The 27,330-nt window shown below is 32.0% G+C and overlaps 1 protein-coding gene across 1 annotated transcript in view; it reads left to right on the forward strand.

The window, feature by feature from the left end:
- LOC143227355 (inner nuclear membrane protein Man1-like) overlaps positions 1–18,105 on the forward strand; it is a 30,075-nt gene extending 11,970 nt beyond the window's left edge. Inside the window, exons 4-8 of the mRNA XM_076458809.1 lie at positions 3,687–3,723; positions 12,949–13,036; positions 13,483–13,588; positions 15,446–15,524; positions 17,213–18,105. Of these exons, the coding sequence (XP_076314924.1) occupies positions 3,687–3,723; positions 12,949–13,036; positions 13,483–13,588; positions 15,446–15,524; positions 17,213–17,364 (462 nt within the window). The 3' untranslated portion in view covers positions 17,365–18,105. The remainder of the gene's footprint in view (positions 1–3,686; positions 3,724–12,948; positions 13,037–13,482; positions 13,589–15,445; positions 15,525–17,212) is intronic.
- The last annotated feature ends 9,225 nt before the right edge of the window (positions 18,106–27,330 follow it).

Raw genomic sequence — 27,330 nt, forward strand, 5'->3', positions numbered from 1 at the left:
TTGTTTGATTTTAAAAAGTTTGGTTATCAGAATTGGATTTGTGCCTTACTGGACCCAAGACTATTGTATGTTTTACTGGTGGGGACATCCTATGAATGAAATTAAAGTGTAATTTTGCATGGTTGGATGCAAGAGAACTTGAAGTTTGAGTATGAATTTTGGGGGGTCCTTTAATGTTTTTTGACTGAGCTCTATAAACCTGACTAGTGTAATATTTAGATTTGATATTTATTTGTTACAAAGTATATGCTGATTGTTTGAATTATTATATTTTGTAGCTTCAAAATGACAGTTTTTATGTGGAAAAGATAGGAAAAGTGAAATGTTTTTTTCTTTTATCACTACATAATTTTTAAAAGCACCTGTTAAAAGTTTAGATGGTAAAATATGCATTGCCTTTCATATTAAGACTGACTGTCATTTCTGGAGTTGTGCACACATTAACTTTTGGTACTTTTTTAATGTAAATTTTTATACAGGAATTAGGAAGCTTCCAGTAATGTTTAGTTTATATCACTTGTATGTAAATGTCATTAGTGCTATTTTATAATATCTTACAAATTTTACTATTGATCTAATTATTACTATTCAAATAATTCACCTTTACTGTGGAATAAAAAATACAGTGAACTCGGAATGTTTTCACTAGCTGTGTTATGTCAAATTATAGCAACATTACAAAAGATTAAGGAAATATTGACAAAAAATGCAGTGCACTTCTTTATAAAATTTGTTAGACATTAACTGTGTTACTTTAAATTGCATTAATGTGTAATCACTTAGTTTAGACATGTATTATCAAACAATAAAATACATGACAGAAAGTTAACTGAAATCATTTTTTTCCAGCTGTACAAGTAATAAAAGAAATTGTAAATTTAAAGTGATACAGATATTTCAGTACCAAACATAATGTAAACAAGATGAATATAAGGATAATGCAGCTCTATATAAATAATCTCTACATGACTTTAACTATTATGTTACACTGTAAAATGCACAAGTACAAAATGGATATGAGATCGGTCAATTTGACCAACCTTGTAGTAAGAGAGTAATAATTAAGACATGTTTAGACTCATCTTGATTTTCCTTGTATGTCTTAGGCTCTTAGTTACACTACATTGATGCTACCCTGACATGACCATGATATTTTGATGAACAAACTATAATCAGGGATGTATAACTTCCAACTGCTGTAATGTTAAAATCAAGTATGCATTTTATAATGTAACATTAAATTTTAATATTGAAAGTCATGCAGGGATGATCTGGGTAAATCAGATAATATTTATCTGATGCAACAATAAAATCAGATAATATTTATCTTATGCAACAATAATGTTCCATTAAATTTTAATATTGAAAGTCAGGCAGGGATGATCTGTGTTTTATCAACCCTATATTTCTGTTAACGTTCATTTTGGCACTGTTATTCCTACATCATTTTGCATTTACAAAATGTTTTTATTTTTTGTTTTGTGATGTTCTTTTTCCACCCCTGGCTTAAAAGTTAGTGTCTTCTATGAATGTGTGTAATAAAATTTGATATTATGTATATTGATTTTTTTTCACTCCTTCACTTCATACATAATATAAGGGTTGGCTCCCTAAAGACACCAATTGTATAATGTACAAAGCATTGAGTGTTTGGCATGTTACAGCAATCTAACGTTTTTCTATTATTGGCTGGTAATTCCTGTTTCATCCTGTACTTAAGTTTTTTAAAGGAACATCGAATTTCTGTAAAGAGAGATAATATCATTTACACTAGTATTATGATTTTTAATTACTAGTAGTTTTAACAACTAAAAGTTGCCCAGGAATACACACAGTGGATTTAGGTTTAAACTGACATTAGTGATAAAGTAGTGGTAGAGTTATCTCGACTGAAACAAGAAGAAGGAAGATGAACAATTTGGTGGGTTGGTCACTTCCTGGTTTTATATCTCAGCAACAAGCCCCATTGTTAGGTAAAGAAATAAAGGAAAATGAGTGGCAATCATCTTTTAAAGTAAAACTCTGTCACTGTTGAATTTTATTGGCATGCATTATACAGTATTATCCTCAATTAAGTACATTGGCTGTTCTTACATGTGGAATATACTGACTTTATAATAATACTTTTTTTTTTAATTCACGGAAGATACAATTTTTTCCCCTCCATAATTTAGTTTAAAACTACAATTGATTCTGTATAAGATGTTCTTAATTTTCTATGATAATTATACACTACTGAATAATAATTATTTTTACATTTAATTTTATAAAAAACTTAGGTGTTTACCTCCTAAAAAACATGTTATCAGTCTAACTTATTCTGCACAGGATGAATTTCATTTTTTGTAATAAGAAACATAGCTAATGTATATATATATTCCTGTTATCTACAGACTAAGTCTGGAAATCATAACAGTAAAGAAAATGTGTAAGTTAGCTTTATTAAAAATCACATGTGTAGTGTGTGTAAAATAAATCTGAAATTTTGTGATTTTCAGTATTCTTGAATTATTTTCCCACAATGAACAATTACATGAAGATATACAGATAAAGAGTTTACTCTATTTATACACAGTATTTCACTGTTATGGCTTCCTCAGGGATTTGACTAATACAGTTAATATATATTCCACTTCTTTTGAAGGTGTTATGCTTTTATAAACACACAAACCTGGAAAGTCATTTGAATTTTTCCTGGTAAAATCTGTGCTTAGATCCACATCTTTTGGTACTATGTTCTGCTTTAGTTGTGTCTCATAATTATCACTTAGAAAATATCAAACAAGAGTTCTTTATATGTAAACTTGGCTCTATAGGCTACGTAAAGAACAATGCCAGGGCATCTATTATTCAGTGTAAATTAATATGTTGTTGATGTTAGATTTAATTAACAGGATTAACAGAAGTGTTATTTTTAAACAGCTGAGAAACAAATACAACATTTTTCATGTTACAGATACAAACATGTATATTATAATCTTAAGCAGTTCCTCTACATTTCTGGACAGAAAGCATTTTTACTTAGAAAAACTAAAACACCTGAAATCAAGTAAAAATAAAAGCTTCCATTTATAATACTCTACCATACTATATATCTGTTTTTGTTTTAAATATACTCACCATAATTGGTATGAATGAATCAAAGTCTACTGTTAGCCTGATATTAGTATGGCTGTTTTAATTATATCTTTATTATTATTATAAATATATTTTGAAACAACACTTCTGACTTCTGATTTTACATGCATTTCATATGAGTTTCAACATTTGAAACTGTCATTTCTGTTACTTCCTGTATATAAGATAACTTAAAGTGAGACATTTGTTACACACATCAGCATAAATATAGCCACAACTAAACTCTCTTTTAATGACCATTATAATTTTATGCAAGTTCGTGAAGATGTTAACCAATGAAGTATTGAACATTAAGATGTTTTTTGTTATTTTTGCCATAAAGATTATTCTCCACTATGTTCCGCAAATCTTAAAGTATTGTGGATTTTTTTTCAGTAATAACATTTAACCCTTAAATGGTGGTCATCATCAGTTGATGTTGCTACCTGCAACATTCCTGCTGTTTAAGGGTTAAAATGTATTTTCCTGTTTCTTTTAGTTCAGACATTTAAGATTTTTCCTGTCTTTTAATCTTGAAAGTACTGTTTTTATTTTTTTATTTTTTTTAGAACTCTAACAAGAAGGACAAAGTATGGCAAGGACAAGGTAAAAATTGGAAATATTAACTGTTTCATGAATAAAAAATTCTCTACAGCAAAAAATTTTGTATTCTCAAAATCAGTGGAAATGTATTTAAACTTGTAATTTAGAAACCACCTCATTTTGATACACAAGCACTGTTGTTTTTATAAAATCTTTCTAGTGAATACAGTTTACTGATCCTCAAAATATACTGGCTTTTATCTTTAAAAAGAAATTACCTAATTCTGCAAAAATGTACAATTACATAGTTATAGTATTATGTTTGTTTCCATTCAACTGTTGTAAAATATGAATTTTTTCTTTATTTAAAGAATAAAATAATTACTTTTGGTATTGTCATAAAACTTATTGATTACCATGATGTAATTTCATCTTTACTTTTAAGTGTAAATGGGTCTAGTTTGTACAGTTTGCTGGAAGATGTCATTCACAGTTTTAAGTTCATAAGCCGTAAGAACAAACATATCATTAGTCGTCTTTGCTAAATTATAACTGTGTTTGAGTCTGTGGTTGTTTAAAAGTGCATCCTGACAGTTGTGGCAAGTTATAGTTATATATGATCTGTAATGCCTGTGTCTCATCATTTATACAAGGTAAAAACTAACTAACTGTCTGCTCTAAGAACAATCTGCCTCTGGCCATTTGTTGCAAGGAATAACAGTATTGACAAATTGTTAGATGTTAGACTTGAGTCTGATCATCCCTTCTAAGTTAGAACTGTATGTGACCAACTGTATTTAATTAGAATTGTGTTTACCACCTTTACTTACTTATAATGGTGTCTATGCTAAATGAAATCCCTGTGTACCATCATTGACAAGTTTTGAACTCTATCTAATCTTCTGTGCCATGATCAGGTTGTTTGTATAATCTACAGTCAGGAACAGTTTGAAAGTAGATTATAGAAACAACTCGATCATGGCACAGATGATTAGATACAGCTCAAAACTTGTCAGTGATGGTGTATGGGTTTTTTATTTAGCATAGACACCAAATAGTTACTTATAATTTGGAGTAAGTGGTAAACAATCTTTTAACTTACAAAGTCAGTCAAATACTGTTCTTAATTTAGAACAGTGGTTCTTAACGTGGGTTCATTCGAAGTGTGAGTCAGACATAATGCGTGTGTACGTTACGTTCACCCCACTCGTATGATTCGTGACGTCATGTTCCACTTGGCCATCGTTGGCTGCAGCTGATCACGTCACATCACTTGGCCTTAATATCTGTGCTGCATGGAACTTTGTGCACTTAGCAGTCAACTTGTGACTGTAGTAATCGTGCATCATATTTGATTTTTCTCCTAATCTTTCAATCCCTTCATACTAACTATGTCGAGCAAAAACAGAAAGTGGTCAGACAAATATGTACAATATGGATTCACGTGTATAACAGAACATGATGGGAGTCAGCTTCCTCAATGCATGATTTGCAATACCAAGTTGAGTTGCAATGCCAAGTTGAGCAATTCTAGTCTAGCACTGGCAAAACTAAGAGAACACTCTCTAAAGTTGCATAGAGATGGGAAATACAAGAACACAACGTTTGCTGAATTCAAGGTAAAGAGAGCCAGGTTCGATAAAAAGGCTACTTTGCCTGTTCTCAGCTTTGTACCCATCGACAAACCAATCCTCACAGCATCATACGAAGTTGCATACTTGATCGCAAAGCTGGGCAAACCATACACCATTGGTGAAGCACTCGTAAAATCGTATGGTTTCTGCAGTTTGTTCGGATGAAGCTCCAGTCATGCTGGGACAAAACTCTGGTTTTGGTGCGCTGGTGAAAGCTTATGCACCACACATCATTGTAATGCACTGTGTTCTGCACAGGCAAGCATTAGCAACAAAAACCTTGCTTTCAAAACTGGCAGAAGTATTAAAAATTGTAGTGGAATGTGTGAACTTTGTGCGAAATAGTGTTCTGAAGCACTGCATCTTCAAAGAGCTGTGTGATGAAATGGGCTCTGAATTTGAGGTACTTCTGTACCACTAATGTTCAGTGGTTATCCCAGGGAAAGGTGCTGAATCATATTTTTGTTATGCATATGAAATTAGCCCTGTTTTTTCGACAGCACCAACATTGCCATGCAGAATGCTTCGAAAAATCTGAGTTCATTCTCATTTTGGCGTACATGGCCAATATCTTCAATGCTCTCAATCATCTCAATCAACAGATGCAGGGTGGTGGAGTCAACATCATTGAAGTGGAAGAAAACCTGAAAGCTTTTCAAAAAAAGCTACTGTTATGGAACAGAGAATAATAACTTTGCACACTTTCCCCTGCTGGACGACTGGGTAAGTAATATCAAAGATGTGTCTGAAATCGGAGACATTTCTGTACCCAGGGAACTGAAGCAAGCAATTGCCATGCACTTAGATGAGCTCTCAAAGTCTCTCAACAGATACTTCCCCACCAGAGAGTCACATCCAGCATAGGTGAGACAGCTGTTCACGTTTAGTGTTGCTACAGCAAATGTCAATGATGAATACCTCAACGAAATCATTGAACTTCATCAGAGCCAGGTTCAACAGCAACTTTTTAGAACAACAACACTCTCAACGTTTTGGTGTCACCAAATTGTAGTGTACCCTCTTATTGCTAAGAAAGCCCTTGAGATACTCATACTGTTTGTTACAAAGTATCTTTGCAAGCAATCCTTTTTGAGAATGGTGGACATAAAAACGAAGAAAAGGAACAGACTTTGTTGCGAAAAAGATATGGTTCATTTTGTGCACTAATAAAATATCTACTTATGTTTTGAATTTGAAAAAATCATATTTTATTTTTCCAACTACAAAGGGTTCAGTGAATGCAAGTACGAAACTTCCGGGGTTCAGTACCTCTAACAAGGTTACGAACCACTGACTTAGCACAAGTAGTGAGCACAGTTTGAACATAATGTCTAGTAAGAAATAGTTAACTAAATATAGTCAGATGCTGCTCTGACTTGACACAAGCAGATCAGAAAGAACTGTAATATAGCACATGATCAGATACAGTTCACACAGATGACAGTTATCTTTTTAAACTTTTATTTGTTTCTGACCAAATTTTTATGGTATCTGACATCTGTGTTGACTGTATTTGATTATGTGCTAGATTACAGTTCTTTCTGATCAGCTTGTGTCAAGTCAGAGCAGCATCTGACTGTATGAAGTTTCGACTATTTCTTACCAGACATTGTGTTCAAATTGTGCTCACTACTTGTTCTGAGTTAGAACAGTATCAGACTGACTTTGTAAGTTAAAAGATTGTTTGCCACTTATTCCAAATTATAAGTAACTCTTTGTGCCAAACTAGAATAGTTGTTTAATCATCTGTGCTGAATTAGAACTGTATCTATACATAAAAATGGCTCGTTTGGGTTGAAAAGTTTTTACATAGAGAAGCGAACAACGTTTCGACCTTCTTCAGTCATTGTCAGGTTGTTCGCTCCTCTATGTAAAAAATTTTCTCAACCCAAATGAGCCGTTTTTACATAAATAGAACTGTATCTGTATCATCAGAACTTGTTTCTAGAAACTGGAAGAAGTTAATTTGTATCAATTTAAAGCAGTATCTATGCCAAGCTAGAAATATACCTAGAAGTCTATCATTTGTCATAAGTTAAAGGTTGTCTGACAGTATATACTGAGTTATAACAGTTTCTAGCATCTATGCCTGTTTAGAACTGAGATTGAACACTTTGCAGAATAAAATCCTGACCAAGTTACAGCTGTATGTGATCATTTATATTAAATTAAAAAAATGTTTGTCTTTGTTTATTGTACTTCTGTTTCAACATCTGTTTAGAACTTGATCTTTGCCAGATCAGGACTGTCTGATCTACTGTTCCAAGTTTAAATGTGTGATAAGTTTGACATTGTCTGACCATCTTTGTTAAATTTTAGACATCTTTATCAAGTTAAACATGTTTGATCACCTGTGCCAACTTAATACATCTAACCATCTGCACTCAGTTAGAGGTGTGTGACATCCTCTACCAACTTTGAAATTTTGTTTCCTTTCTGTGTTAAGTAGGATGTCTTTGTTCAGTTACAACTGTACTTGACTGTTTTGAATTAGAACAGTGCCTGAAATGTTTGCTTAGTTAGAACTGCCTGTTATGCAAGAACAGTGGTAAACATTGTGCCAGTTCCAGCTTTATCTGACAATTTTTGCTAGTGTAGAACTGTGTCTTAGCATCTTTGCAGGATAGAATCCTTTTTATACATGGATAAAACTATATCTGACTACTTGCTCCAAGTTAAAAATGTGTTCAACAGTCTCTTACATGTTTGAAATGCACCTAAACATACAAGTTAAAACAAGTTGTAGACATCTTTACCAAGTAATGCTAAGTTATAATGCATCAAACACTTGTGCTAAAATAGAAATATTCTAAAAATCTATCTCTTGTTAGAATGCTCTTTAATGAAGTGTTAATTTAGAATTGTTTGGTCAATATTTGCAACTTTTAACAGTGTAGGACCATTTTAGAACTGCATCTGATTGTCTTTACCATATTGGAATTGTATCTGATTAGATGTGGAAGATTAAAATTGTTTAACCATTTGTATCAAGTTAGGACTTTATCTGACTATATCTTTTAACCTTTAAACAGTGGCTATCATCAATTGATGATTTTATGCTTTTTACTCAGTACAGCTATCATCAGTTGATGATACAGGCTAAAAATATTAGTTAGCAACCCCCTCACACTATAGTGATCATACCCACTCAAAGTCATTTTCTCAGTGTAAGCCAAGGAGCTGAAAAGGAAGAGTGCATAAGCTAAGAGAATGGAATGAAAACGTTTTTCATCAAAAGACAAAATTGAAGAATTAGCACATGATAATTATTCCAATGAAGAATAAAACTTTTCAGATTTTTCATCATCAAATTCAATTGTTTCAAGCTCTGAACGTGATTTATATAGTGAATCAGAATCAATTGGTTCCTAATGGGTAAGGTGTCATGATTTTGATCCATTTGTTTATTATTTTCATGGTAGAAACATTGGACTCGCAGATAAATTTAAGCTCATGGATGAATCTAAAGGTATGAATTTTGTACTACTGAATTTGATCAAAGTATAATGAGTCATGTTGTGTGAGAAACAAACAAATATTATGAGTTTTGTAAATTCTTGAATTCCAAAGAAAGTGAAAGTAATGCTCCCTCTACCTCACAAAGTAAGAAATTAGAAGATACACTTATTGAGGAAATATACACTTGTTTTGCTCTGATGATGCTTATACCACATGTAAAAAAGCAAGTGTTAGCTGATTATTGGAACTCCGATTTTTCCAAAATACATTAAGATCAATTGAGGGAGATTCTTCGATATTTGCACTTTGCAAATAACAAAGAACCAAATGCAAATGATCAATTATGGAAAGTTCAAGAAGTTTTTTCAATGCTGAAGAATAAAGCTAAGTAATCTTTTTGTCCATTTCAAACAGGTAGTTATCTACGAATCTTTGATTCTTTTCAAGGGTTGCATTGTTTTCAAGCAAGTGCCATTAAGTTGGAATAAATATCTTTGTATTATGTGATCGTGAAATAGGAATTGTAATACATATGATTAAATATTCTGGAAGTGTCAGAGATGTCCCCAAAGATCCCTGATTAGGGTTTTAAAGATCAGTTGTCAAGCAGTTGATGAAAAACTACCTTGGAAAAGGTCATATATTATACACTGACAATTATCATACAAGTCTGGAATCATGCAACTTTCTCATTGAAAATAAAGCTGGTTTTTTTGTAAAAATTGGAAGAACATACCTAAATTTACACTCCTGAAGAAGGAAGATGTTGAGCCTGAACAGCAAGGGAATATTTTAGCACTTCAATAGAAAGACAAACATCCTGTTATTTTGCTTAGTGGAGTACTTAAAGGTGAAATAAAATACAATGGAAAGGATGATTACAAAACTAAATAACCAAACCTGATATGGTTTTAGATTATACTGTCAACATGAGGCTAGTTGATAAAAGTGGCACAAATTGGGCAAATTGATTTCCTTTATAAATCTGTGAAGTGGTACAAATAACTCTTATTTTTTCACCTAATTAGTATCTCAAGTTTGAATTTTTATAACATGTATCTAGTAAAAACTGACAAGAAGCCATCATTGAGGCAGTTTATTTATAATGTAATTTACCAATTATTGGAAAGGAATGGAAGGGTGACAAGATCTTTCCCAGGAAGACATAGCCTTACTGTTCCTGATAGACGTGTTGGAAAAGAAGCATTTTATCAGCACTTTTTAGAAAACATTCCATCCTCAGAAGCTAGAAACAGTGGATAAGACAGTGTCACATATGTATGTATGCAACAAGAAAAGAAGAGAAAGATGGTGACTACCTGGTGTAAAAAATGTAGAGCAGCACCGTGTATTGGAGAATGTTTTCATGATTTTGATACCCTAAAAAATTTGAACTTGTAACAAATAAGTCTTTATTATGCTTTTTCTTTTTCATTTTCTTTCATATTTTGCTCAAAATTCATAAAAAAAAGTTAAAAATTATATTTAAGAAATGTTTTCCCTTTTTATTTACATCTGGGGTGAGCTGCTATCTAAAAGGATTAAGTAAGAATATGTCTGACCATTTTGTTCCTAATTAAAACTACATTTGACCACCTTTATTACATTAGAACTGTGTTTGACTATTTGTTCTAAGTGAGAAGTGAGTCTCACTATCTTTGTAGGATAAAATCTTTTCTGATATTTGTGCTGTGTTTCTAACCCTGTGTGCTTACTTGTACCAAATCAAAATAGTTTTCATGTCTAAGATACAACATATCTGACAAACTGTTCCAAGTATATACCACTTGTGAAAAACTGTTTCAAATATTTACTGTCTGTAACAAACTATCTCAAGTATATACAGTCATGTGAAAAAATGAGGACACCCTATAAAAGCATGTGTATTTTTGTATCATTTTTGGATATATAGATATTTAATCTGAATTTTAACAATACTGAGATATTATAGGAATATAACTAAACAATTAAAACTGAAGAAAAGGCTTTAAGATCTTCTGTAAATGTAATTCTACAAAAATGCATATTCTAACTGAGGAAAAAGTTAGGACACCCCCACATTTATTCCCACTTAAAATGGCTCACCTCACACAGGTGTATTACAATAGGTGCACATGATTAGAAGATCGTTACTCAGCATTTTGAATGAGGCTTGCCCTATTTAAACCTCAGACATTTAGTTGGGTGTGTTCTTGACTGTTGAAGTGAGAGTGAGCACCATGGTGAGAGCAAATGAGCTGTATGAGGCATTCAGAAAGAAAATTGTAGCAGCTTATGAGTCTGGTAAGGGATATAAAAAGATCTCGTAAGATTTCGAAATCAGCCATTCCACTGTCCCAAAAATAGTCAACAAGTGGAGGGCTTTCAAAACAACTGCTAACATGCTCAGGTCTGGTCATCCAAGCAAGTTCACCCTGAGAGCAGACTGCAAGATGCTAAAAGAGGTCTCCAAAACCCTAACATGTCATCACAGGATCTACAGCAAGCTCTGGCTACTGTTGATGTGAAAGTGCATGCTTCTACAATCAGAAAGAGACTGCACAAGTTTAACTTGCATGGGAGGTGTGCAAGGAGGAAACCTTTGTTCTCTATGGGACACATCAAAGCCAGACTGAAGTTTGCCAGAGAGAATGTAGACAAAGACCAGGACTTCTGGAATAATGTTCTTTGAACAGATAAGTCCAAAATTGAATTATTTGGACACCAGAACAAGAGGACATGTTTGGCATAAACCAAGTACAGCATTCCAGGAAAAGAACCTCATACCAACTGTGAAACATGGAGGTGGGAGTGTCATAGTTTGGGGCTGCTTTGTTGCAGCAGGACCTGGAATTCTACTGTGTATCAGAAGGTGCTTGAGGAACATGTGAGACCATCTGTAAGAAAATTAAAGCTGAAGCGGAACTGGACCCTGCAACACGACAATGACCCAAAACATACCAGTAAATCCATCAAGCACTGGCTGAAAACTAAGAAATGGAGAGTCCTGGAATGGCTAAGTCAAAGCCCAGATCTTAATCCCATTGAGATGCTATGGGGTGACTTGAGACAGGCTGTACAAGCAAGAAACTCCTCAAACATCTCACAGCTGAAAGAATTCTGCATTGAGGAGTGGGGCAAACTCTCTTCAGACCAATGTCAGAGACTGGTAGATGGCTACAAGAACATCTCACTGCAGTTATTTCAGCCAAAGGGGGTAATACTAGCTATTAGGGGGTAGGGTGTCCTAACTTTTTCCTCACTTAGAATATGCATTTACAGAAGATCTTGAAAACTCATTTCTTAAGTTTTAATTGTTTAGTTACATTCCTATAATCTCTCAGTATTGTTAAAATAGAGATTCAATATCTATATATCCAAATATGTTACAAAAATACACAGGCTTTCATAGGGTGTCTTAATTCTTTCATATGATTGTACCACATGCTGATGCCTTTGTTGTATGTTTGCAACATGTTTTATTTCTACTAGCCATCTATTTTAAGTTAGAACTACTGATTGTCTCTTCCAAGTTTTAAGCATGTTGGTCCATATGGGTTAAATCAGAAGTGTTTGGAAGCTGTATAAGGATATAACTGTGTCTGATATCTTTGTGAGCCATAGCTGTTTCACATCATACCACCTCAGAACCTTTATGAAAATCTATGTTAAAGTAGAACAATGTTTAATATTGATACTAAATTATACTGTTCCACATCTATACCTATGTGACTATCATTTTCAATTTACAAGTTTCTGATCATCTATGTGAAATTGAAACAGTGTTTGGTATCTGTACTAAATTTAACAGCCTTGCATGTGTGTTAAGTTATAAACTGTGTCTGACATCTATGCTAAGTTGTAAGTGTTAAATGAAAACAATATTTGCTACCTGTGCCTAGTTAATACTCTCACATCTGTGCAACATTAGAACTTTTTCTGACATTTTTAATAAAACTTAAGATAAATCCTTACTGTTACTTTGTTCATTTTCTTTACTTTCAATTATACACTGAATAAAAACATCACTTTTTAAAGGTTTGATTTACAGTGGTTCATGCTGAAATACATTAAATTAATACATTGTGAGTGATATTGTGTTACATATTTGTAATATATAATTTACTGATGTCTTTTAGAACTTCATTATACACCACCCTAGTTTTGTTCCTTCATCCTTCCTTTGTAAATCTGCTGTTTTGTTTACCTTCTGTAGCATTTGGAAATGGTGAAAAAAGTCCAAATATGTTGCCTTTTGCTCCAACTCCTTGCCTCAAAATCCGCAACATGTTTGATCCTGAGGTGTAAGTAGACACGTGGTAGTGTATATCTTTGTAGAAAGAACATATCTAAGTAATCTTTTTTAAAGACATTTCATTATATAACAGTCTTCAGAAACTTGTTACTGCTTATGATAAAATGAAGTAGGAATATTGCTTCAGTTAAGTGGCACCTATGTGTTCCAAATTTCATTAGGAGTGTTCTCTTGCTTGAAAATTTATCTTACGAAACTCACTGAAAACTTTGATTTAATGTGTTATCACCACCTTCTGAAGTTACTTTTTTGGTTTTTACTGTTTTTTGTAACACTTTTTTAACATCAGGAATGCTTTTTATGTTAATTATATTAAATACTGGAATATTTTATTAAAACCCTTATCTTATACAATAATACATTGTGTCAGAAGTTTTTGTTTGTTCCTCTGAGTGTTTTACTTTGAGAAGTGAAACTTTTCTGTTGATTTTGCAGAGAATATGGAGATGACTGGCATGTCCGAATAGAAGATGCTATTTTAGAAAAGTGTGAAGGCAACAGTGGAATTGTACATATGTATGTTGATAAATCATCAAAAGAGGTAAGTGCAAATTCTAATAGAATTTAATCTCTTCATGTTGGTTGGGTCGAGTCTATCGTAATCAAAAAAGTAATTATACTGTGATTTTTGATAATGTACACATATCTTTAAAAACATTTTCAGGTTATTGGTAGACATTACAAAGCAATAAGCTGTTGGGTTTTAAAATTACATATTAATATTTTTTAAGTATAGATTTCTCATAACTTTTTCTTTCAGAATATTGCCTATCCAATATACAAAGTAATTTAAGATTTTTTTATTTTAAGATTAAAAATACCTTTACTCATCAGAATATTTTCAAATTTCATATGTAAAATCTGTATAACCTTCAGATAATTATCAAACGTTTTTCAGGAAAACATTTCATATTTTATCTGTTATTTTCACTACTGTATGTCTGTATGTGTTGGTTTGATTTGGCCAATTTCATAATATTGATAAAAAATTAGGAAATAAATATAAATTATGTTTGTCTTTCTTGAATGAAGAAATGAATACAAATTATAACACAAAAAACATATTTAGTCTAAATAGATTAAATTTCATAACATTATAAGAGTTGCAGTTATGCAGCACATGTGCAGTCTTGTTACCATATCAAAAAATATAAAATGGTCATGTTTCAGTAATTATATATGTATATACATTATTACTGTTTAAAATAATTTCTTAAAATTGAGGGATTTTTCTTAAAACATAGAACAGCAAATAAAGATTTATAGAAAATAATTATCTATTTTGGTTACAACCTTTAAACTCCTTTGCTGCTTGCCATAGATTGCTGAGCCTTATGGCTTCACAAATGAAGGATGTGAAATAAAAATAAATTCTTTAAAGTTTTATATATACATTTTGAAATAATAAAACATAAATTATTATATCAATACTATAGTGTTCCAACATAATTTATGAAGCTTAGTAACTGTGTTATATTTAGGTCTAAAAAAATAAAATTCTTGCTGAATAAAGTTTTACCTTTAGTTTTGGACTCAAGACTTCTTTTAAAAGAACATGTTAGATGCTGAATAATTCAGTTATGCTAAGAAAGCCACTAGGAGAACATTCTGAGCTTTTGATTGGTTATTCACTTGTCATAGACAGAAGTAAGTGTACATAACATGTTTTTACAAAAATGAAAAGAGGTTGGCAGGGCTACTGTGTTTGTCCAGTGCAAGTAGTGATATTTTAGCAAATAGAAAAGACAGGAGGTCATTATTTGATATTATAGCTTGTCAACATCAGTAATTTGAGTTACTAATTTGTAAGAAACTATACTTTGTAGTTGAACATCACACATCTTATATCAATGCTGCATTCATCATACCTCATGACACACAAAAATCGACACTTGGGATTTCTGTTTTAATATTTACTTTTAAATTAAGAAATTAACTAAAGGGTCTTAACAGAACTGGAATTATAATGTACAGTTTGATTCCAAAGTTATTGACATACATTCATAAAATAATAGTTGAATAAAATTTTTAAGGTAAGTCAACAATTGCATTATGACATGGCTTTTGACCTCTTACATGTAACAACAGAACTAACTTTTTTTTTATTCTGTAGCAAATATATTCCTATTTTAATTGAATTTTGTTGAAGACACCAATGATTATATTTAATACTGTACAACATAGATACAAATATAAACGTTATAGTTAAAATAATAGTTCAAAAAGTCAAAATAGTGAAAAATGCAAATGGTATGTTTTACAAAGAATATATTAAAAAAAAAAACTCATTTTAAAAGTTGATGTGTTACTTTACTGTGTATAATGGAAGAACACTCATCACTATAGTTTATTAGACTTATGAATATCCATTACACACTTGTATTTGGTTATTTTCCAGGGTTGTGTTTTTCTAAAATGTAACACTTTACAAACAGTGCGTGAAGCATACAGCTCTCTTCATGGTTGGTGGTTTGATGGTAAGTATTAAAGAACTGGCAGGTACAATTTTCACAGCTTTACTGAAATAGTAGTTTTATCCTTTTGCCTGTATAGTTCTCAATAAGGAAGAGCATTGAAATAAAAATTATTCATCATTGTTTATTATTCATGTGATGTTTACATGCAGAGATGAGTAGAGGACAATAAAGATCACCTTGAATTGTTAAACATTTGTATTCCAGTCACTTAGAGAGAGCTATAAAACAAATACGTATATGCATTACTAATGGCGCTGGTGTAGTTACTTGACCATTTAAATGTTTTTTTGAGTTGTGCTGAAAATCATTGTCAGGTAGTTTAGGTTCAGAGCCAGAATTATCATCAGCTTACACAAGTTAAAATGTTAAAATGCTGGAGCAGTTTGATGCTTAAAGAGAACTATAAGACAGTAAAGATTAATATCATTGTATGTGCAGGATAAAGACTTATTTTTTTCTTCACCAAAGGTGAAATTTAAAAAAAAAATATCTTGAAAGCTAATGTATTCTTTGATTGGCCATACCCTCTGCTGTGGACATAGTTTCCCCTGTTCAAGGTTCATCAGCATAGCTTGGGTCAACAAACCATATAGTAACATAGATTAATTTAGGTGCATGAATGATGTTATATTTTATGAAATTTATTATTCAATATTATACAGCAGGCTAACTAACTGTTTAGTGACTGGATATGTGTTAAAGATTTCTTTTGCACCTCTATGATATGAAGGTTTGATACATTAGTTCATTAGCAATACATAACATTAATCACATCCCTAAATCAGGATACTATATGGTGAAGTAACATGGACTCAAACCCCATAGGTTGATATATTTTTACTGGATAATATTGTAGTAATGTGAAGACAGCTGAGAAACAGGGAAGATTTCTATAAGATTGTTGGCTAATAGAGCTGGATAATTAGTGGAATTTGGCATATGAATATTCATTGGGTTCATTACAATATATTACAGTCAACTAATCAATTATTTTCACAATGAAATGGCTAAAATAAACTTTAAGAAATCTGGTTTTGATACCTGTGGTGAGCAGAGCGTAGATAGTCCATTGTGTAGGTTTCTGCTTGACAATACACAATTAAGTAGCAATATTTCAATTATTTGAATAGTTATAATAATAAAAAATAGTAACAATAAGGAATATGGATTTCAGATAGTTTATTTTCATGTATCATGTCATTAATTGATCAAGCTGGACAAATTTTATTAATCAAAAATCAAAGTGGTAATATTTCGATTACAGGAACGTTAGAACAATAGGAAACACTGATTTCAATTAATGATTACATTTGTTGCATTAACTGATTTAATCGTAGATTATTTGATTACATTGAGTTAATCACCCAGCTCCATAAATGAATGGTGGTGTAGTTAGTTAAAAACAACTATAAAAGAACTGTATTCTAAAGATAACGTATTAAAGGTTAGTGGAATGTGATCTAACCAACAGTATAATTAATAAGGAACTAATTTCAGTGTGAAGATTAACTTCAAATCATCCAAGAACAACCTGGGTTAAAGGTGTTTATTATTGATTACAAAGTAATACAGAGAAAAGAAATTCCCACACTTTTAAGAAATATGGTATGTACATCTTGACAGTGTAACTCATTTTGTTGTCATTTCAAGATTAATTACTTAAGATCAACTGTGTACTTCTCTTCTAGGTAAATTGGTAACAGTTAAGTACCTAAGACTTGAGCGTTACCACGAAAGATTTCCCTCGTCTCGTTACAGTACAATGCCTTTGAAACCGTCAAACAACATGCGGCTGTCATTGTCAGTGCCATTCCAAAACTCTGTGCTTGAAATAACCTGAACTGAACAACTTAAGGGTCGGTACTCACCCAGTTTGGGAGTGCAATGTTTTTGATGAAGAAAGAAACATTTATAATAATTTTAAAACAAGTTACCACTACAATGCTGGTGTCTGCCACACCAACAAACTCTAATGTTGTTTAACTGCTCGGTTTACTTAAAAGCAGTTTCTTTTTTTCTTTCTTTCTTTTTAATGTGTATACATGAGCTCCTTTGTGAAAAATCACAAAAATTGTGTGAAACGTTATGAGAAAAAAAATATTAAAGTTGAATAATTTACTATCTCTAGGTTCTCATTTACATATGCTGAGGGGTTTTCAGGGATAATACTTTTAGTTTTTCTGCTTTCAGCCAGAGTCGAACAGTGTTTTTAAAATACAGTATGATTTTAAAGCCGACCTTTGTGGCTCTGGTGGGAAAGGTATATCAGTGTTTCAATTTCATTTGTTTGCTGATATGTTTTGAAAGCTTTCTACATAAAATTGAGACTATAACTCAAAATCAATTTTTTATTAAAGAAATTCTATATTACACATAGAGTGGCAGTTATTCAAGTCAACCATATATAAAGAAAGGTATATTGACCTATATAAATATGTAATAGTACCAGTTTTATTGTTTTTGGTAATGTGATATGTGTACATTTTCCATTTTCATTTCTGTCCATTCCTTTTTTTTTAAAAAAGAAAGAAAGTAAAACTTAAACACTAAGCATGTTATTAATAAAATATATTTTATCTAAGAGTGAAGAAAACATTTCACATACCATCTCAATCTCACAGTAGGAAATGTCTTTCACTTCAATATCTGACATTTCTTACTTGTTTTGTTTTTTTATTTCTTTACAAGAATATTTTTAAACACATATTTCAGAATACTCATGAAATTGTTAGGCTATTTCATATTCCAAGGAATGATGTAACAAACATTGATAATAATTATGTCTAATTAGTTTGTTAATACTGTCATGATTTCAGGATGTCCTGTAGAATTTAAGAAGGAAAAACAAGTTCTTAGACTGAGTAAAGGAGAGTACATCAAATTCTGAAGAATTAATAGTGGTTTTATGTGTAAAACACATGACCCTTGAACTTTCTGTTGCATTGTTACTTTCTGCATGTGGTGAACTACAGAACATGTATTTCTTAATGCTACTGGCATGAGCTACTTTTTTCTTGTCCAGTTTTGAGCTTGCTTCCTCATTTAAAAATTTTCAATTTGTATTATTTTTGGTCATATTCCATATTGGTTTGTAGTTTCACTCGTGGTTTCCTTTAGTGGTTACTGAGTTGTAGTCTCATCATTACTGTTTATCAGTGGCTATTGCTTAATAATCTAATCATTCAGTCATGTTCTGTAAAGATTACTTTTAGTAGTCTAATCATTCTCTCATGGTGTTCTGTAGTGATTACTGTTTAGTTGTGTCTTTTTCACTTGAGTTCTCTCTTAGTAGTCTAATCATTCTCTCATGGTGTTCTGTAGTGATTACTGTTTAGTTGTGTCTTTTTCACTTGAGTTGTCTGTTAGTAGTCTAATCATTCTCTCATGGTGTTCTGTAGTGATTACTGTTTAGTTGTGTCATTCTTCACTTGAGTTGTCTGTTAGTAGTCCAATCATTCTCTCATGGTGTTCTGTAGTGATTACTGTTTAGTTGTGTCTTGTTCACTTTAGTTGTCTGTTAGTAGTCTAATCATTCTCTCATGGTGTTCTGTAGTGATTACTGTTTAGTTGTGTCTTTTTCACTTGAGTTGTCTGTTAGTAGTCTAATCATTCTCTCATGGTGTTCTGTAGTGATTATTGTTTAGTTGTGTCATTCTTCACTTGAGTTCTCTGTTAGTAGTCCAATCATTCTCTCATGGTGTTCTGTAGTGATTACTGTTTAGTTGTGTCTTGTTCACTTGAGTTGTCTGTTAGAAGTCTAATCATTCTCTCATGGTGTTCTGTAGTGATTACTGTTTAGTTGTGTCATTCTTCACTTGAGTTCTCTGTTAGTAGTCTAATCATTCTCTCTGGTGTTCTGTAGTGATTACTGTTTAGTTGTGTCATTCTTCACTTGAGTTCTCTGTTAGTAGTCTAATCATTCTCTCATGGTGTTCTGTAGTGATTACTGTTTAGTTGTGTCATTCTTCACTTGAGTTCTCTGTTAGTAGTCTAATCATTCTCTCATGGTGTTCTGTAGTGATTACTGTTTAGTTGTGTCTTGTTCACTTGAGTTCTTTCTCTGTTAGTAGTCTAATCATTTTCTCATGGTGTTCTGTAGCAGTTACTGTTTAGTAATCTCATCATTCACTTATGATGTTAGTGGTTATATTATTTTATATGCATTTGTGCATTGTTTACATTCCCTTGATTTGTTTTGTAGTTTAAGATGTTTTTATTCAGCTGTATATTTGCTGTGAGGGAAGAAAATTATTCACTAACAGTAAACTTCCTTATCTTGAAATTGTTAATATTTGAAACATGTAGATATAAAGAGAACTGAAAGAATGTACAAGATAGGTTAATACAAAACTTGATATATGATTTTTTTACTTGGTTTTTGCTTCATCTTATCAAAAATAGAGTAATGCAATTATTGAGCAATTATTTTTAAAATGAAAGGTAAATGAATTACTGTTCTAGAAAAATGTTTTCAAACAAGACCTACAACTAGAGCACTTTTGAACAGTTGGCTTCTTCAGAGAAAAAGAACTTGTTCCATTTCTTTTGGTAATTCTTTTAATCAGTCACGTCAGAATAACAACACAGTGATATACGACACCTTACAAAATCTGCTGTTTTTTATGATTTGAATCGTAATAAACTGTTTCATAAGTGTGAGGTCACTCACTGGAGCTTATTAATATAAAACAGAAGTTTTGTTGTCTTAGCTGGTGTTTTTGTGTAACCATAACACATTTTTAGTATGAAACTTTTATCAGCAAACAATATTATTGAAGAAACAATGTATTTTGAGTGCAAAGATCTAATAAATCAGAACATAAGAATATATCTTAACTGACATGGGTTGAGAAAACATATTTTTACAGAACATTGTAAAACACTGCTCTTCTTCTTTCCTTGAAGTTTTAGAATTCGTGATGAAGTAACTTGAAACAAGTGTCCAAACAGGAAATAACTTCCTTACTGTGAGTAATAAAGAAAGTCAAAAATCAATTGATAATAGGTTTTTTAAGTATTACTTATTGTTGGTACTGATATTGTACTTTAACCGTTATTCAGAAAAATTTAACTAAATTGTGACTACATTTTGTGTCATTTCTCATGTGTTACTTGGTTTTGGAAGTATTGTCTTCTGTATTGTGAAATAAATTGTTATGCAACAATCTGTTTGAGCATTTAATATAAAAAACAAACCCTATTCTTTGGTTGCTTAAGAAATTAAAACATCAGCTTTATTAATATTCTTTCATATTTATTGAGACTAGGAATGAGAAAAACAATGGAGTATAGTTCGTTTTAGACAATGCAAAAGTAATAAATCATTGGGTGATCATTGACAGCATGCAATTAATATCTTAAATGGTTTAAAATAATTCACTGATTAGGCTTTCAAAATGCGAACACAAACAAATATTCATGATGTCAGAAAGACGTTAGGTTCAAGAAATTTTGATATAAAAAGATGAAAACCCCATAATAACCCAAGTGCTTTTAAAAGGTGAACATTTCTTCTTTCATGGACAAACTGGGAATCTAAGAAAGGTCAACTTTTTGAATATAAACCAATCAATATTTTTCTGTGGTACACTTTACATTCAAAGTATCTAGGAGACATTTTCACCAGTCTTAACATTATCAGTGAATTAAAAATCTACAGAGCTGTGAAATGAAACAAAGGTGTAAATTATGCAAGACAATAAACTATTTGAACAAGGCCTTCATGTCTAAAAAAGCATCTTGGCCATTTAGGGTTATACATGGTTATTATTAACACATACAATATTCATTGAAAAATTTTCAAAACTTGAATTGACTTAACTAACTGAAAAGATAGGAAATAAATAATATTTTTGTAAATCACCATAGTTATTACATATTCAACTTTTCTGATGCTTTAAATAATAACTTAAAGTTGTAGTAGTTTGAAATTCCTAAACATAATATGGTCAGATAGCTAGGAATGATTTAAAAGTATTAAAATGTCAGTTACAAAGATAACTGTGTTTATTAATATAACCCTACTAATTTAAGTTAGAAAACGTTTAACAGCTATAAAAACCTTAGTAATTATGAAATTAGTTATGCAGTAGTTCATCTTAATAGTTTTTTAATCATGCAAATTGCTGTTCTAAAAATTATAATTTCTGAGTGAAACAATGTTAAGTTGAAAATACTTTGATATGCAGGCATATTTTCTACTTCAGTTTAGTTATATAGGATTTTTTGTTTTAGTTTCTGTGCAGTTCTAAACATGTAGTCCAGAGAATCATTGAAGTTACTTTATTTTAACTGCTTTGTTCTATGAAGTAAATATCCATTCTGCCTGAAAGAATACTACAGTAACATAGCACATGTATGTGGAATTGATCACAAACTGTAATGGCTGTTGTTTGGCTGAATGGTGTATGTTACAGCTAGTAGATGATATTAGAGAACTCGAGTCACAAGGCAATGCCACTGGCTGAACAAAGAAACCATGTTACCATTACTTTGAAGCTTCATTTCTTAGTTTCTCTTGGAATTTGTATGTTTTGTTCTAAAACAGTATCTTGAGAAACAAAGTCACAAGCCTAATGATGATCTGGTGAAGATGGCAGATGAGAGTGTTATTGTCTGTACAAGCAAGCATGCTGCATTTCTTTTTGTGTGTAGTGATAATAAAAATTGTTTTTGTATTCAAAACCTGCTCACTGTTATTGCTTCATTTATAAAATTTAATCAAATTTTCAAATACAGGTTACTTCATAAATTTCCTTGTTAGTAGCAGATCTACTTGTGCAAAAATAATTAAGTTCTGAAAATACAAAAAGTAGAGAAACTGAATTAGGGAATTATTTACAAAAACAGGTTATTAATACAAAATATTATAGTACAAGATTATCAGGTGGTCAGACAAGTAATTTGTTTAGTGATCCAAAAGTACAAGAAGAAAGTCCTGTTATTTCTGACATAAGTAAAAATGATCATAAATTAGATGTTTTTGTTAAGTTTCTTTAACAATTTATACACATTAAAACCAAAACAGTCTCCAATAGCACATTCACTCATGAAAAGCAAAATTTAGTCTGGTAGGTCTGTTTATTGTGTAAATTTTGATATAATCTATATACAGTAATATTGTATTCTGGAAGAACCTGCAACAAGCAGTGAATTTCAGAATATAAAAATAATTATGTATACCAAAGTTTCTATCTCACAATATGTTGAGATTTGGCACCAAATTTAACATTGTGTGTGATCAAACTGATGGAATTACAACTGAAGTGATTGAAATATTGTCCTTTATATTATTATTAATATTGGCAATACTTCTGTAATGTTAATTTTGAACATGTTAATCAGTCAACATTGTAGTAGAAAACACACAGTAGAACTTTTGTTTTGGATACATTAATACTCAATGATGCATTTGAATATGATATGTTCCATAAATAAAACATTTACTTGTATTTAAATGTTGACAGCTTCATTTTAAGAGTTATTTAGACAGATTTGGTTAATATGTTTATTCATGATGCTTACAAGGGGTGAAAACACAAAGAGTGTGACAATTTTGAAATACAAATGGTTTTCCAAATGTGATTCATTACATCACATGTAATTATCTGATAAACGTTTTTTAAGAAAATCCTAACTATTCTATCATTGATTACTTACTAATTTTGTTATCAAGACACACGGTATGTCATGAAGTCAAAACAGATACAGGACACACTGTTTTATTAAGAGGAGTAACAGTTTATTTTCCACCTTCTGCAGTTGGGTTGTGGTAATTCATACTATTACACACTTTTGGTAGATATGCTCAACTGAAAACTTATACATACCAAATTTTAATGTATTTCATTAAGAAATAAAACAAAGGAACTTCGATAGAAAATCATACTCAACATTTACGAGTTTTTATTTTTATCAACTTTGGTACACAGATCTTTACAATATACAAACTTCAGTTGGTAGAATGAAATATGCTGCTGATGCCACCATGATTGGTACCTCTATCACAGAAAAACTCAATGAAAGTAGAGATTTTGTAAGTCTTGCACTCTGTTGAAAGCATTTCAATCAGTATTTCCTGACGGTCGCATTGCTAAGAAATTCATGTGTGGTGACAAGAAAACTGCTTACGTTTTTCCTGCTTTGGTTTGGCATGCTACTTTTCTAGAATGCCGAAATCTCAGGTGCTTGTTTTTAAGTTTTGTGCAAAGCAAAATGAGGGCTATCTGTACTAGCCATCCCTAATTTAGCAGTGTAAGACTAAAAGGAAGGCAGCTAGTCACCACCACCTACCACAAACTCTTTAACCAACAACTACTGAGATTGATCAAACATTATAATGCCCCCACAGTTGAAAGGGTGAGCATGTTTGGTGTGACAGGGAGAAATCTCAGATGAATGACTGAGAGTGGCAGATTTTTGATGTTTAACATACCCCACATAAAGCAAATGGATATTTAAGATAAATTATTGGCATTTGTAATATCCTCACCTTTCATGCAAACTGCAGTCAATCAGTAGATTCATTTAAACTTTATTAAATTTGTATATACTCAGGTTAATTTTACACCATCCCATTCCTAAGGTCATATCAAATTGTGCAGTTCGTTAGGTGTGTATTGTCATACACACTTGATAGCATTCAGACTTAAGAGAATATAGGCCATTAGAGCTGATCCTGTATTTGTAAGTATGCAATAATGTAAACCAAGAAAATAATGGTAATAATTTAAGAATAAAAGTTAATAGTGCAATTACTCATTGGTATTATTATAATGTTATAATAGTTAAAAATTAAATGTACAGAATGGCTGTTAGAAAAATTGTCTTAACTCGAAAAATTCTCTCTCATTCTTGGCACACATGGGTGACAGTTGTTCTCTAATTAGAAAGATGGTATCTTGAGTTTAAGGGACCAGAAAAAAAGTTCAGCACATCCTAGTGGTGGAAGTCAGTTATTCTCCCTTCAGCTACAAAAACATTAGTGACCAGCTTTCTTAACAGCATGCTGTGTAGAATGTTAAAAATCATCAAGTGCCATTCCTTATCTTGTCAACTTAAAATTATTAGGAAGATAAGGCCTTACAATTAAAGGAGATGGAGTTGAAACAGACAGTAATCTTCATCAACTGCTTTGTATGAAGACTTAAAAGGCTTCCACTCTTGGTGAATGGTTGAAGAGAAAGAAGAAAGTATACACTAGTCCTTATTCACAAAATGAATTGTTAAAGGTAATGGATCTTCAGGTGTTAAGGGAGATTGCACCAAAGCTCCCCTTTCTTGATTGTAATGACCTGCGAGACTACAGATGCATCCAACAAGAAACAAGTCACCTTGTTCCTCCATTGGGTAACAGAAGATTTGCAAGTACACAGAGATTTTCTTGATATATACACTGTCTCTTCAAGTTTTATCGAGGATACTCTTATCTGAGCATACCTGACCCCTGAGAAGCTGTGGTCTATGTTATGATGAAGCAAACACTATGAGTAGTGGTATCAAACGAATCAATGGCCTTGAACTTTCTACTCACTGCTGTGGCCACACTCTTAAACTGGCTGCAAGTGACACCCTCAAAAAGTCAAAGCTGTTGGTGGATGTAATCAAAACAACTCAGGAAATTACCAAATTGATCAAGTTTTTCCCATTCCAAAAGGGAATATTTCAGAGATTGAAGAAAAGTATATTCAACAAAAACAAATACCAAGCATTAGGATACTCTGTCCCACCAGAAGGACTATGAGAGGAAAATTTCTTTGTAAGGTTCTTGGGAAGAAGCTGTTGCAGTAGTTCAAGGTACTGAAACCACAACTTGGAGTCAGTGTGTCAGTTGAAATGGAAACGTCTGATATTTTGTTTGGAAGCATGCTTAGTGAACTGATTTTAAAACATATTGACTATTGCAGCAGTACATTTCAGCATAAAGCAATATCAGCTGCAGAAGGTCAAGAGACTACTCAAATGACAATTGACACATTGAATTCAGTCAGAAATAATGAATAATTTGACCTCTTTTGGTAAACATAAATCTCAAAATCTTAAATTCTGATGTTGAGGAGCCACAGCTGCTTTGATAAGGCACGTAAGCAAGGAGATATGATGATGGTTTTTGTAGTAGTGATTATCATGAGACTCCCAAAGCATGCATATGATAAGGTTACTATGATGCTGTTGTCTGATCATCAGTTACTTCCGTCAGCCAATTTACCATTGTCTGGAAGCACTTTTAATGAGGGCTTGCAAGCATGAGAAGTTAGAACATAATTTATAGACGTTTCAAGATTCTTTAAAAGTAATTTTGATGAAGAACTATACGTACAGCTTCAAACTTTCAATTTCAGAATATAGAAAAGGCTCAGACCAATTACACAACAATAATTTATGCTAAAAGATATCTTCTCATTATTCTGAACAAAAGGTCCTATTACATGTCAAACTCTATTTCTGAAAGGTTCTTTAATGCACTGAGGCACATTGTAATCTACCTGAGGGTAACCATGTTGCAAGAACAACCAAATCATTTGATGTTACTTCATATCCACAAAGAGATAACTGATGCACTTATTTCAAAATCAGAACACTGTTCAAGCATCTTTGACAATTACTTTTTCCTTCTTTTTTTTTTGATTTGCAAAAAAACTAAAATTAATTGACCACAACCTTAATGAATATTTAATTAAAATGTTTTTCACCCTGCTGCACATGCTACGAGGCATGAATCATTTTGCCCAACCAACCGTTTTTTGGGTGTTTTTTTCTTTTGTTTGCTTCCTACAAGTTTCATTCTACAGTTCACCTTTGAGATGTAAATGAGAGAAAGGTTGCCACGAAGTACCTAACAGAGTTCACTGAACATGAAATGGTAGAACACATACTGGGCAGATTTTTGTCAGGCACAAGCAACCTAATTAGAACTTCTAAAGATAAATAAAATCCCAAAACTTAAGAAATTCCCAATTATCAGTAGAACCATCCACAGAAACCTACATAAAACAACAGTTTATATATTTTACATGTCTCGTAAAATCTCCATAAACTATTTGACCACCTACAACAGTATTGCTTAGATAACATAAGCACCTTATTCTTTGAGTTGAGAATCTTTAGCAGATGGGAACTTAGAAAGGCTTTTCCAAAATTGCTATTGGCTATTTCCATTATACACCTGCCAAACATGATGAATTTATGAGTGTCAAATCCTGAATTTTCCCCCTTAGATTCTGCAAACAGGTGGCTGGAAAATAAACCTGCTGTAGAGGTTTTTGCACATTTTAGTTGCTCTTGAAACATATGTTAGTTGTCAAACAAAAGTAGGTAAAAGGCCCAAAAACAAGTTCACATCAAACAGTAAAGTTGTGAATGATGCTTTGTTGGAAGTAAAGGTACAGGTATTTATATCAACTGCAAGACATGTAACACCCTTCTTGACATTGTATGAAAATGATAGACCTAGGATGCCATTTCTTGATGCAGAATACTGAAAGGTGAGGTATTAGGAGGTCTTCCACCACCAGGTATCTTGAGGCTGGATATTAGCAACATGAAAAACTTGTATTTGTTGTACAAAGTTAATCTCGGGTTTATTGGATAAATAGTGGAAAGAATACTCATGTCTTGGATATCAGAGCATTGTACAATATATTAATTGCTTTTGTGAACAAAACTCCAAGAAAAGTACCCTATCAAGTTCATTACAGTGCCTAGATTCCCAAACATGGTAGAAAACAGATGTGTGTGTACAAAGTTTTGATAGAGATCAGAAAGGTTTGGTCAATATCAAAGGTCTTAAAGTCAAACTGTGATGGCA

Source organism: Tachypleus tridentatus, chromosome 9, assembly GCF_004210375.1.
Source record: "Tachypleus tridentatus isolate NWPU-2018 chromosome 9, ASM421037v1, whole genome shotgun sequence".
In the NCBI taxonomy this organism is placed as follows: Eukaryota; Metazoa; Arthropoda; class Merostomata; order Xiphosura; family Limulidae; genus Tachypleus; species Tachypleus tridentatus.